General features: G+C 33.3%; 1 protein-coding gene across 1 annotated transcript in view; it reads right to left on the bottom strand.

The window, feature by feature from the left end:
* LOC143224867 (uncharacterized) overlaps positions 1–14713 on the bottom strand; it is a 28066-nt gene extending 13353 nt beyond the window's left edge. The window contains exon 1 of the mRNA XM_076453287.1: positions 14382–14713. Coding sequence (XP_076309402.1) covers positions 14382–14454 — 73 coding nt within the window. The 5' untranslated portion in view covers positions 14455–14713. The remainder of the gene's footprint in view (positions 1–14381) is intronic.
* Between the last annotated feature and the right edge of the window lie 423 nt (positions 14714–15136).

Here is a 15136-nt window from a genome sequence, read left to right as displayed (position 1 = left end):
TGTAAATCTGGAGACATACCGCTGTACTATCGGGGGGGGCATAACTAAAACAACATATAAATAGAACTATGTCATTAATGAATTGCACAAGTGTACTTGAATACCACTTTCTCACAATTTAATTTACAGCTGAAATAATGTTTTTTCTTACTTGACAACGCTTGTTATTTAGTTGGGCTCAGCGTTGGTCCAATAGTTATAGTGTTTATTTGGGGTTATGAATTTGGCCAAAGGTGGTCTAATTGTTAGCGCTTCAGGCTGCGCATAGAAAAAGTCCGAGTTTCAAGCAGCGTATTGCCGCTTAACGCAGTCCACATTTTCAGGTATAAATGTAACAGTGATTCCTGCTATTTAGTTAAGGGTCGCGTTTTTTGGTAGTAAGTGATGTATGTCGACTGGTCTTCTTACTTCTGGTCAATAATTCTGAAATAGAGATGGCTTCAGGCAAAGATGGGTTCTTTTAGTCTGGCGTTTATCCTATTTGTAACATAAGACGTAATTTCGGTTTAAAGCATCACATACTTAATATATCTGGGAACAAGGTTTATCCAACACTTGTGGTACTTAGCTGGAAGCGAGGCTTAGTTAATACATATTGAAGTTACCTGGAGATCAGATTTATTTTACTTGTGTGCTAATAGTTAATTGACGACAGTGATTATCCAGCAAGTGTGAGACATATTTTTAAACAGGACTTATCCATACGTGTGGTATTCAGCTGGGGTTAAGGCTTATTCAACACTATGGTATGTAGTAGATAATAATGTTTGTCCAAGAGCGATATAAGCAGTACTTCATTATCCGATTCATGGTACTTCACCATGACTTTGATACGTATTTATTTAAAAGTTTAAATTGTGTTTAAACATAGCAATGTGACGAAGAAACTTAGATATCTTGATCAGTGGAAATCACTCGTCAAAACAATAAACAATTTCCCATTATAAGAGGGCCGATTCGCACAGAAAACACTAAAAGGTCTATTTATTTTGTATGTTCAAATTTCCTCAGTGATACCGTCTTCAGTTACATTTTAAATCCGCTGGAATATCAGAAACACTTGCGTGAAGTCAGTTTAATGAAATTTGAATCATAAAACAGCTGTTAACATCCTACATACTTAACGATTGTTTCATTTAAAGGAAGATTCAAGAAGATAAAATAACTCGTGGCCCTGCAGCCCACCCACTTATTAGATGAAGAGATTTAAACTTCTTAAATGAGAAGTATTTTCATATCATGTTACAAACAATATGAACGTAAAGGTCGTTAGTTGATGAATGAGCACGTTGTACATAAGAGGAAATCGTGATTTCATTCAGAATGGGTATTATATAGTCTGTGACTTCTCAATTTAACTTTAGTAATCATGTAAATAGATGAAAGGTAATTTTAGATTTAGAAGATAAGAATTTTGTTTTTACAATGTCGAATGATAAAACACAGTAAAAAGTTGACGTGTATTGTTCTGTGCTAGCGTGTGTGTGTGTATGTTTGTACCGCTATTAATACCAAGTTTTTGAGCTGTTCGTTTGTTTGTTTTGAAGTAAAGTACAAAGCTACACAAAGGACTATCTGTGCTAAGTCCACTACGGGTATCAAAATCCGGTTTCTAGCGTTGTAAGTCCGCCGACATTCCGCTGTGACAGGGGCGATTGGTGTCTGATGTGATTGCAACCGGATTTTCAATACATCTAAATTTCATTTGTTGTGTTTTTATTTTGATGCCTGCTTTAAACCATGGATAAAGTGAACCATATTATATGTTTAACAGTTGATCTTATTCTGGTTCCTGCAGTTAACTATCATCTAAACTATTTTCATGGTGTACAACAATGACACATTGGTGTAATTTATTTTATCAGAAGACAAGTTTAGAAATATGTATTAGCATTTACTTTTTTTTAAACATCACACGTTTAATAGGAAATCGGTGAATGTCAAACCTTCGTGTTTAAACAAGTAGAATAATTAGTAACTAACTTATATCACATATATATAGTAGTCAGTAACTAAGCTATTCATTTTATAGACGACCAGCTGAATGACTGTCATATGACGGAAAATAATGATTAATTTTTCTTTATAAAATTATATCTAAATACGTGTTTTATTAACACGTTTTCTAAAACTAATTATAATATAGTAACAATTAAGTAGAATGACTATCCTATTTCTAATATTTCACTGAAACAACACTTGGTATGTATATATTTGGTAATCTCCTTTAAGCCTTGCTTGACTAGCAGTTTGATTTCTATATATGTTCAGTTGTAGGTTGTAAAGGTCTATCACTGTACAACTTTTTTGTACTGTGGGTGCAAAGACAAAAAAAAAAAGGAAAAACTTCGTCAAAATGGAAAAGTTTATATCTCGTGTGTTTCTCAATGGATTGTCTTTAATTTTGACATGTGAAGTATGGATTCAGCAGCGAACATCGTATGTAAATATTTGGTAGTTTTAGTCACCACAGTACAAGCTGCGAAAAGTGGAAAATCACTAAACTATCACTCCTGTTTATAACATACAATTTGACCTGCAGATTGTCTGCACAACACACTACAGTGTGTATTGATATCAAACGAATGAGATTCATGATGTTAGAAAAACACGTAGGTGCACGAAGTCTTGACAGAAATGAATAAAAACCTTATAAACCAAGCGATTCCGAAGGGTGGACCTTTCTTCTTCAGTGACAAATTGGGAAAAATGAGACGTTTGTTTGTTTTACGCCTGAACTTTCTACTATATGTCTTTCGATCTTTCCACTGCGGCTACTTTAGTTTTATTATTTTGCAACCTGCCATTTCGCCAGCGCTTCGAAATATATTTACATATTATTTGAAATAAACGTCATATACACAAAAATCTTTCCCCAAGCAAATATATTTGAAGTTTAAATACCAGCACAAATACATTTTTAATGTAACGAGTTATAAGGAATAATTATTTCACGATTAAAAGTTATTCAAAATATAAGTGACGTGTAACGTATAGACCTAAACATGTAATATGTCTTATCCCAACTATCAATATATTTATAAATTCATAGAAATCTTAAAACAGAAAAGTTATGAGTTTATCTTGAATAACAATGAGTAGTCGAAGATTAAGCCTGAAATAAGATAAATGGATCATGCTTCGAAAATTATGATAGGTTGCAATTGCATCATACGTAACAGTTTTTTTTTTAGCCTTTCGAGGTAGTTCACCCCTGTACTCATAATAATTGTTCAATTACATTAGATCTGGATCAGCCGTTAAAGGTTGATTTAATATCATATCCTGTGTGTATGATTTCACATTGACGTTTTTATCAGTTGGGATCAGATCCTAGTTTAAAAAATAAATTGCTTTCATATCTAGTAACCTCGAACTTGTAAACAATAGAAAATTGGGTTTATTATATAAAACTATGTAATTTCATATTTTCATAGTTGGTCTAATATTTAAAGAACATAATAATTTATCTTATTGCATCTACTTCAACGTTTAAGGATGAAATGACTGAAAATAGAAAATTATTTAAATAAAAGTATTATTATATTATTACACACACTCATGTTATTGTGCTGTTTAAACTTAATAAACACTAGCATAGCTATTAAAAACATAATATTAATACACGTATTTCTACACTTTGGAATAAATTAACTCTAAACTGGATTAGCATACATTTAAATAGTACAATACGTATCTAAAAACCCTACTGTCTTTACATTCATGGTTTAATTGACGAGATGGTGTCGTTGTTTGAGAAAGTTACGTGCTTATAAACGATTTCCTTCAGTCCTGTTAATAAATGTATTTAATAAAACATAACACTAACGAGGCTTTTTTAAATCAGTATAAACGACTTGTCACATAGAAAAATGAATTAATGTAAGTAAAATGAAATAACCTTCACTAGTAAGTTCTTATAATTACTAAGATAATTTTCTCATTGACGCTGCGGCCACTTGATTCGTTAGGGATCAAGAAAGAATAGATTACTGGTACGTCAGCTCTTTTGACTCATGGATAGTTTTAATTCAAATTAAAGAACTAATAGTAATAAAGTGTTGGGTGTTAAAATAAGTAGATAATTTGATTTTGATAAAAAATCACAAAACTCATTTTGATGTTAATTAACTTAAGTATAGCTAGAGATAATTATAGTTCACTAGCTGAGTTTTATTCACACAAAAATGAGTGTTCCAGAAGCTGAAGATGTATAAAAGGTGTTGACAACTACTGACTAACTTCTGGTAGAAGGGAGTGCCTAACCCTAAGTTGGGTCACCAGCACTCTGTGTTCATATGAAATGATACGTTAAAAAAAAGAAAGAAAACAAATACTAAATCTGTCGTAACCTAATCGACCTTATGAATCTCGGTATTAGTCAAAATGCCTCGTCGGATACAACAGTTAGATATTATGTGGTTTGATTGATAGTATTATTCTCTTATTTACTCTCATTCTTACGTTTTTACAATAGCCGTCTTACTTGTTGTTTGAGTATTATAATAGATACCAGTAACCTCCACAGATAAGTATGTATTTTTCTACTGTACTTTGTATCTTCCCTTGTATGGAAGTCACTTTCTCTTTTAAATGTCAGAAGTAATATTTGTAATATATTCATGTAATACAGTGGAACCTGGATTTCTAACCTGAATGATCAGAGGATCTGATATGTCTGATCTGAATGTGTGAAAAATCAACAAACTTCATATATTTTCTTGATAACTAACAACACTTAACCAAAGTAAAATGATGACAGCTAACTGAAGATTAGTTGTCTTTCGAGCTTTGTTGAAACAAAAGTATAAACTTTCAAATATGATCTAATGATTCCCATATCTACATCAACATAATATAATATTCTTACTTTTATCAAATCTTAAATAAGGCATGTGCACACTTATATACAGGGTGGCCCGTAAGTCCCTATCCTCCCATGTATCTTATGTATCCAGTGTATCCGTGTGCTGTCCCTCATTCTCGATGCATAATATTATGCGACGCCATGTTCTGTGAGACATTTTCCTCAACATAGCAGGGGTTATTGTTCCAAATGCCGCGGTAACAGCTGTCTTCAACTCATCATTAGTATTATAACGTTGTTATAATAACATATGGATGGGTAGGGACGTACGGGTCACCCTGCACATGTACATATTTTAGCTTGAAAACTATGTCAAATATTTAAACTTTAAACAGTTTTGCTGTTGACACCACAATAAGCATGATTTCTGTCTCGCTTAAATAGCGTTTAAGGATTATAAAAAAATACGAAAATAACAACTTTATGTATAATGTAATCAGTTAATATTTTGTATACCACTTTGCTAGTACCTCTAGAGACACGTAGTTTTGTTAGAGCATTTATTTCATAATTATTTCGGCTCACTAAGTAGACGTCTTAAATCAAGAGTGAGGATATTCACTTTCATATTTTACGCTAACGATACGTACTGAGTTGTGCTTCCGCGAAGTAAAAATTGGTCACATATGTAAGATTTATTTCTTGGGGTTTGGAAGATATAACTGATGACATAGGGTTTCTATAAAATTATTACGCGCTCAGTGAACAGGTAAATATTTACACAAACGAAGTTATAAAAACCTGGTTCATCAACCTGATCTTTGTTTACTCACTACAAATGAATACGTCTGAAGTTTCCTTATTCCATGTATGTTGACTCGTGTTCAACTACCATGTGTGAACTTACAATCAGCAAAATACAGCCTACAAAAAAAGATTTAATGTAGGCGGAAACAACTGCTAATTATATTTTACAACCAATCTAATGACCAGGTTTGTATGCGTATCTTAAAACATTCGAATACTGTTCGTTGGAAAAAAAAGACAAACTCTGAGCTTTATGAGTTAACTACTCAGACATACTCACGGTTTGTACGTATGAATAGATTCCGAAGAAGATTTATAACACAAACACTTCATACCAACAACGCTTCGCTCAATATTACTCTCCACACACTGGGAATTTTGAAACTTTAAACCTAAAGGCGACTTGAAATAATCCTCGATGCTTACTTAGTTCCTACAAGTCTAACATCACAGCCGTCGACAAATAGCCAGCATATGACGCACTTTTCACCAGCTCTAGCAAGTGCAGCCCTCTGGTGGGCATTACAGGTATAGTAGTATTACACGGTTCACTTCTTGGTTGATTAGAAAGGCTTACTTATATGTGGAGGTTTTTGTTAAGAGGAAGGAGTCCCCAGTATGAATGCCATTTTGAGTTCATATCAAATTTATTCGATATATTAATGATATTAATTGCGTCTATGTGTCTCCTTATGACATCACTGCGTCTCAAATGTATTTTTTTAACCGCGCCCTTAACAATGGTACCGGCCATTAATGTTACATGAACTACAGTAATTAAAGCCTAATAGATAAGAGAATAAAGCTACTTGTAAATAGCATTTAATTTAACAGAACAGTTTAATTGACTCCGCTATATAACAATACCGTTCTGAGATTAACTGTGTAATTACGTTCATAATGGGTAAAAATAAATTACTCAAAAACAACAAAACGTTTTAAAGATCTTAGAGTAAGAACACATAAGTAATTTTTATCAGCTTATACAAGAGTTAAACATGTGAAATTAAAATAACTTATTCTAGTTAATCCGAAAACAAACAAACTGTAATTATTTGCTTTAAAAAACTGATGTGTGATTTATTCCTGATAACGGACAATTTAATGAAAGTTTTACATACGTGGTAATAATACATTACATATACACTGTCTCGTCCACCAGGTTTATGTAATAATGTCATGCCTTTGCGTGTGTACGTTTTTCCTTGTCTGTTTGAACTTAAAGTATATTAATTAAATTATTTTTCGCGAATATTTCACAAGAATAATTCATAACACATTAGTAATCTGAAACAAGTGTGATTCTATGTATTGCAACCAGTAAAGAAAGATAGAAAAAATAATCAAATATTTTAGATACTTGACTATATTAGCAATTTATAGCAAATACTATGAATCTAGAAATATTGAAAACATCGTGTGGGTCAGCCAAGGGGTAGTGGCTAACAACCAGAAATGAAAGCTATAACAAATTCAACTGTCACTGTTTGTTTGTTTTTGAATTTCGCACAAAGCTACACGAGGACTATCCGCGCTAGCCGTCCCTAATTTAGCAGTGTAAGACTAGAGGAAAGCAGCTAGTCATCATCATTCACCGCCCACTCTTTGGCTACTCTTTCACCAAAGAATAGTGGGATTGACCGAACATTATAACGTCCACATGGCTGAAAGGGAGATCATGTTTGGTGTGACGGGGATTCGAACCCGCGAAGCTTGGATTACTAGTCGAGTGCTTTAACCACCTGGGCATACCGGGCGCAAGTGTCATTTACAAATACAATCTTATGGTAAATCATCTCTAAGTTTAAGCTTAAGTAGGATAAAAAGAGATAAGCATTCACAAGTAAAAGGAATGTAGGGAAGACTGTGAGGTCTCAGGCATGATTAGTAGCAGAACATGATGTTTTATTAACACAGTTTTAGTTTTCTGTGTTTTCATGTCAACTTTAGGTGAGCTTCAGCACAGTGTATTATAAAACATGCTTCACCGTTATTAGCTCAACAAATCGTAAAACTTAAGATTGAAGCAAGTATCTAAATAACTTCCTTCAGTTTTAATAAACACATTATCATTAAAAATTCTTAATAAATACAGGGATTCTAATAATATATTTATTATAAGAGTTGAAATTGTAGTTCTCTTGTACACTACCCTATTTTGATACACACTTGTAAGCTATTCAGAAATAGTCATGGAAAGAATAGTACATAAACGCAGCTTCTACTGAGTGGAAATCAACTTAAACATTCGACTTGTTACTGAGAAGAATCAGCCATGACTACACATTAGCTTAAGTTCGCCATTCTAGGAGAAGGTTTGGAAGCGGCTTCTTCAACCTTGCTTCAATGATTCAACACGAATCATTGTTTTAGCAGGGTTTTAGATGGTTGACAAACTCTTACAGGCTCTATAAAGGTTTCTTTTAAGTTAACCGATGAAACATCTCGTTGCCACTGGATACAGCAGATGTAGTGTTGTTGATACGTTGTGGTTATTATCCTTTGCTTTCATTCAAGTTTTAGAATAGTCTCCTCCCGTTGCCTTAGTAATTAGTTTCCAAGCCCCGGGAACAACCGGACAAGCTTACTGATTCGTCAATTCTTCTGAATGACAGAAAATTTAATTTAAGTAAATATTATAATAATAAAAAGTTGGTGTTAAAAGTAAATAAATGAATACATAATATTATGTTATTAATATATTTTTTTTTAAATTCTGATTTGTGACTTAAATAAAACTGATAATAATTAAATTCTATTTAGTTTGTTTGTTTGTGTTTGCATTTCGCACAAAGCTACTCGAGGGCTATCTGTGCTAGCCGTCCCTAATTTAGCAGTGTAAGACTACAGGGAAGGCAGCTTGTCATCACCACCCACTGCCAACTCTTGGGATACTCTTTCACCAACGAATAGTGGGATTGACCGTCACATTATAACGTCCCCACGGCTGAAAGGGCGAGCATGTTTGGCGCGACGGGGATGCGAACCCGCGACCCTCAGATTACGAGTCGCACGCTTTAACATGCTTGGCCATGCTGGGTCCTGTAGTTAATTTAGCTCACGTCATAACAATGTAACTGATGACATAAATAGAACATAGACCACTACTGTATCTATCGTATAGCAGTCGACGGGATATTAAGCAAAAGGGCTTGTCGATGTGGAAAACAAAGTACAGTACTGTATGGTTATTAATATTAGTTCGTGCATATGCATTTGACATGGTTTACTAATAACACTTTAATAACTATTGTTCCTATTTTTTCTGTGTGAAAATTTTAAATTTTTTACTAGTTTTTGTCTGAAAAATGGAGACGAGCGTGGTCTTATGATTAGTATACTAGGACTCTGAATTTAAGAATTAGTGGTTCACGATTCGTTGCATTAAAATGTGTTCCGCCATTTTGGGCTGTTCGTTTGCTATAAGAATAAAGGTCGAACTTTACTATTATTCCGGATAAGAGTAGCTCAAGAGTTGCTTTGGGCCGTTGGGAAGTTATAATAATCCCACAGTTCGTTGTTAGAGAGTAACCTAAGATTTGCGGAGGGTAGTGTTGACTAGTTAGCTTCGACATAGTCTATCATTTCAAAATTAAAGACGGATAGCGCAGGTAGCTCTTGTGTTGGCTGGTGAGAAATTCAACAAACAAGACTCTATGTTATCGGTTTAAAATTAGAACCGCCTTTGCGCAGATAATTCTTGTGTAGGTTTGCGTGAAATTGTGAAGAAACAAAATTATCTAAAGACTTTCAAACAGAGTCGCGAAGAAAACCTCTCAGTTTTTCTTATGCTATCCTGCTTAATACGTAAGCTTAATATAGTTTCTCACTTTCTACTGTCTTACGATTTAATGTACACATTGTATCAGATTTAGTGAGTTGCATAATATATACTGCTTGTTAGAATGATTGATGTTTCATTTACAATTTCTTTGTAGCATTTGGGCTTCGATTGCTATAACTATTCCATCAGCGAATAGGCTGTAACTGCTGGTTAGATGTGTAAAAGAAAAAATATTGACTGGCGTATGTACTAAATTACTGTAATAATCTTTTCGATATTTTCAATTTCAGTAATAACTGCATAATATGATAACTTTATCGGTTATGTTCCACAATCAAATAATTTTAAAGTATGAGTCAAGACTTCTGACTTTTGGTGTGAAGCAGATCCACAATACACATTTCTTACTTTTCGTGTCATCTGTTTGTTTATTTTTCTTATTTTCTTGGAAATATTTGTAAATTCACTAAACATCAGTCGTTAGTTTTTCTTCACGTTTGTCGTTTTAAGAATGTTTTACTCAAAGTTAGATAAACAGGTTATATATTCGTTACTAAAGGAAATATATGTAAGTTTTTAAGTTTCTTGCTTTTCATGTCCTATATTTTTAAGGGGGTTAAGAAAGGAATAGGTCAAATTTAAATGGGTTATTTAGTAGCTACCAGCTCAATTTTTTATGGAAATTCTTCAGCTGAAAGAAAAAGACTTGTATTAAAAACTTTATATTGTGTCTAAACATGCTCTTCTATAATCACAGCAAAAACTGTTTAATATATTATATGATTTAAAAAAAAACAACTTTATCGTCAGATACGAAAATCCATAATGGATCCTATAAAACCAATAATGGTATCTTCCTTGACAGCTTTGAAAAATATTGATGGTATAACTTGTCATTTGCAGTTTTATCGAACATTCCAGTAAACTTTGAAAATATCAACCGCGACACCGTTCGCGACAATGACACATACCATGACAACTTCAGAAACAGTTTCCAGCACGACTTATTCAAATGTTAACTACCTTCTCCAGTTCACAATTACATCAGAACGTTTCGTACACCTAACATCAGTTGCGTATAGCATTTTTATAACTTATTTCTCTACACCTTTTTACTTAATCAGTTTCATTAACTATATGATGCACATCTTGTAATAATACACCAAAACAATAATACTACGTTAAGCTTATCTTATAGTATATTAATAGTTTTATCATACAACTGCCATATTTCAGTATATGTGATTACTGTAGTGTTGCAGTCTACTTCATGTGGTTTAATCACCAAATTTATAGATCCATTTTCTCCTATCCTTCATAAGCCATTAAGAAAATGTTCATGATTATAGCATCATTAGTTAAATGTTGTACGTAATATACTAATTTTCAGAAGGTCTTTACTAACTCATTACTGTACAATGTGTATTAATTGCTTGAAAGCTGAATTAACGAGGTTATAATTTATATTCCTTTATAACAACACCGAAGTCAAAACGTCTATACTGTCATGATTTTATTGAGTAATTAGCATAAACCATGTATTGAGATTTTAATTTTTTAATCAATGAGTATAGATTTCTTAGGAACCTCATGAACCAATCAGTGTTCTCTTAAATTAACTTTGTTTTAATAACTTTATCAACAAATCACTGAACGATTAAATTTATCTCATGATAAATTCATGAATTAATCACAACTCGAACAAACCGATTCCTTGAGAGCTTCATTAGCCAATCATCGTGCAACCAAACTGACCTACTGATAAGTTATACCTGTCAACTTTATAGCTAACATGATCTATCTGTAGTACATTTATTAAGTAATTATCATTTTATGCGGATGTGAAACTTACTTCTATATGTAACAGCACGCTAAACACAAAAAGAGCTAATGAAAAAATGAGCTTCCACTTTCGAGTAATAAATTCACTAAAGTAATAATTATTTGTCATTAAGAAAATTCTGTATATTAATTTGAATTAAGTACACAAGTGTAATACTAATTTCCATTTATACCGAAAATGTCAATGAAAACGACAAGAGCCATGTTGATACGATTAGTTTAGAAAACATTTATTTTGCTTTTATGTTGCCAAATTCATGTAATGTCAATTTGCTCCTTCATCAAATTTAACAGGAGCATAGATATTATTCCTAATTTCCCCATATGTTTCTTATTCAGACATAGATATCCTGTATCTACAGTTATTCAGTTATAAAGTACTGTGCAAAAATTTCAGAACAAGAATATATTTTTTCCATCTTATAAGGTTAATTCTTCCATGCCATCACAGAATGTAAATTTCAACACAATGGTAATACTTTACTGATTCATGTTGATAGTTAAATGAGCCAGGGTGAGAATACTTATCATTCTTTAAAATTCCCGAATACTTGTACCAAGGGCATGTTACAAGGGTTCTGCTTAAATGAACATACTGATCAAATTTAGTATCTCAAATAACTGTTATGGTACCACATGTAATGTCTCAACTATATTGTAAGAAGCTAGCAAGAAACTTGCATATGATACTGGTATATGCCAGAAGAAATCAGTGTAATAGCATTCCACAAATAAACCTTGCTAAAAACAGTGTTTAACACTATATATTAACTTTTGTTCTCATGCCCCGGTCTCCAAACTGTATAGCAAAGGGTTTATACAAAAACTTTACGTGACACTGATTGGACTTTCCGTCAAATTGCTGCAAACTTGAAATGCTTTCCAAACATTGTAAAGTACACCATAGATCGTGAGACCGAGACAGATAAATTTGAAAATAGTAAAATAAAAGGCAGAGCAACTAAACTCAATGATATTGATGTTAAGTATCTCGCTTTATGTAGCCTTCGGGATAGAAGGAAGACTGTCACTGATCTCAAGTATGAAATAAACAACCATGTAGCAGATGATAGAAAAGTGTCCAAGGTTGTTGCTGTTTTGATTAAGCACAAAGCTACACAAAAGGCTATCTGTGATCTGCCCACCACGGGTATCGAAACCCGAATTTTAGCGTTGCAAGTCTGCAGACATACCGCTGAGCCACTGGGGGGCAAGTGTCCAAGGCTACACTGTCAAGGAGATTCAACGAGAATGGAATATACGATCGTGTAACAGTTAAAACACCTTTACTTCAATATCCAAATGTGGAAAATAGACTGTTTTTTTATAGTACAAATCTGGACTGCTGATGGTTGGAAGAGGGTGTTATGAACGGATAAGTTGAAGTTTGAAATATTTTATGGAAATCCAGCGGAAGAAAGTTGAAACATACTTACCTCAATACATAGCACCTACCATAAAGCGACAGGAGATATTTGCAAAATAAATGGAATAATGAACCAGCGTAAGTTCCATCGGATACTGATCCGTCATATTATACGCAGTATAGCTGCTGGAGTCATTCAAATGATGCAATGGCCCCCACAGAGCCCCGATCTCAATCCAATTGAGCAGATCTGGGATTTGATAGATCAAGAACTTGAAAAATCAAAAGTTTCTTCTCAAAAAACTTCATGGGAGAATATTAGAGATATTTAGCGTAAAATCCCAAAGGACACTCTTATTAAGTATGCTGCAACAAGGCCTAAAAGTCTGTCTGCAGTTATTAAAACAAAATGGGGACACACAAAATATTAACTGTTTGCTGTTGAAGTAATTTTTAACTATGAATATTAATATATTTTTTTATATTTTGTCTGTGATTTACCTTCAATTTTTCTTTGAAAGTAGCCTGAAAGCTAATTTTTAACTTTGTCTTAACACTTTTCCACAGTACCGCATATTTTGTGGTTTCCATCTAATCTCCAATTCGAAATGTGAAAAAAGAAACGAAAATCTGGCAATTAACTTCTTTTAAAAAGCTATTCCTGGCTTCTAAGTCTCGTTCTTGAGTATATGTTCTTCAGTTGGAATAGTCTTGTGAAGTTTCAAATAATTTTGACATTCGGACTTATATTAGTGTTCAAAGCAGCCAAAATATAACAAAACTCTGGAAATGCAATGCCTGTTGTAAGCCTTCCTCCTATAGTAGTCGTGTATCAAACAGATATGTAAAGTACAATTTTTTATGGACTTTTCATGGCTGTTGTGGTATTGTCTCGAAAACAAACCAAAAGGCAAGAAGAGTCCATAGAATATTAACATACACATCTCCAAGAAAGCATAAATTACTATATTAAATCCGCAAAGGACAAAACGTGTTTACTTTTTGTACTGTTTTTTCTTAGAGAACCTGTTCTGATCAATAATTTTGTTGCTGAAGAGTAATAAGTGAAAATCTTTACTCTTGTAAGACAAAATCCCACAAGGGTAATGCCATTTTTACTTAAATTAACTGGCAGAAAAACAAACATTATTTCATATACAAAGGAGTCAAAATAATAGCCATGAGCACTTTCTGGATTTAAGTTTTGAATATTTATAAAAAAATAAGAGTTACACTGTAGTGTCTCAAAGGCCTTCTAGGTTTCCTAATTCCCTTTAAAAGTAATAACGCTGATGTTAATGCATACACAGATAATATTACACAGATCTAATATTATATTATAATAGCTTTATAGTATTCATTCAGTATAAAAACAACAAAAGCTCTTGAACGTTGCTCTTAAATAGAGATTTCTACAATGTTATAATTAAAGTTTTAGAGTATATACACAAACCCTAAGTACAACTATGGATGGATATTCCTGTGTTATTGTTTGAAAGTAACTACAGTGTGTTCGGAAAGTCACTGTGCACTTATATATTTATAAATATAGAATACAGGAGGCAAATATGAATGACAATTACAAACAATGTTGAAAGTGACCCCCGTTAGCATCAATACAGGCCTGGATTCTTTTTATTTTGTTTATAATCACCGCTATCAGTTGCTGGCTTGAAATAGACTGAATAGACATATGATTACCAAACTGCACAGTGACTTTCCAAACACCCTGTACAAAGAATATTAATTAGCATATTAAAACATTGTTGACCTACCTGTTATACCTGACTGCGTCTGCGAGTGGTCAGATACACTCAGAAGCGCACCGGTTTCGAGGTTAAGCACCATTCCCTGTTTCGTAAATGTCTTTATTAAACATGCTTTGATTCTGTATAACACTGTTACACGATGCCATTCATGGATGACGTGCGTCTCCTTCTAGTTCGCTAATAATAGAGTTTCGAAAAGAGCGCCTACCGTTTCTTTAAAGTCTAGAAGAAAAAAGCTAGCACACTTTTCTTGTAGCCTTGAGGGTAAAAGATGTGTTCTGAATGTGGTTGGTATGGATACCTGCAAAGCTTCTTACCTGTCTTCTGGCCGCAGAACACTGCGATACAACAGACGACTCTCAGAGGTGACGCAACATAGTGCCCCGCCTTCCCTTTTTGAAACAGAAAAAGCAATGGCCTATCAGCAAAGAGAGCCTCGCCTATTAAGGCAGTGCATGGCAGCCGCCTTGTATGGAGTTGTTAAATATAGGCGTGAACTGTCGCGTTCTATAGACAGAGAGGCAAACAAATAATTATATCAAAGTATATAAATAGTGCTAATGACATCTGACAATGACAAAAGATGAATAATGGAAAGTTTGCTATATATTAAATAGTTATTGTAATAGCTTCTACAACACATTTGTCCATATATTTTGTTTCACATTTCCATTCTGTTACTGACCCTAACGAATACAATTTTAAGTAGTTGAACATAAAAATTCGCCTTGATTTACTTTTATAATATACACTTTTCTTAG

The sequence above is a fragment of the Tachypleus tridentatus genome, chromosome 1, assembly GCF_004210375.1.
Source record: "Tachypleus tridentatus isolate NWPU-2018 chromosome 1, ASM421037v1, whole genome shotgun sequence".
NCBI classification, from domain to species: Eukaryota; Metazoa; Arthropoda; class Merostomata; order Xiphosura; family Limulidae; genus Tachypleus; species Tachypleus tridentatus.
Note: the sequence above shows the minus strand (reverse complement) of the source record. Positions and strands in the feature narration are given on the sequence as shown.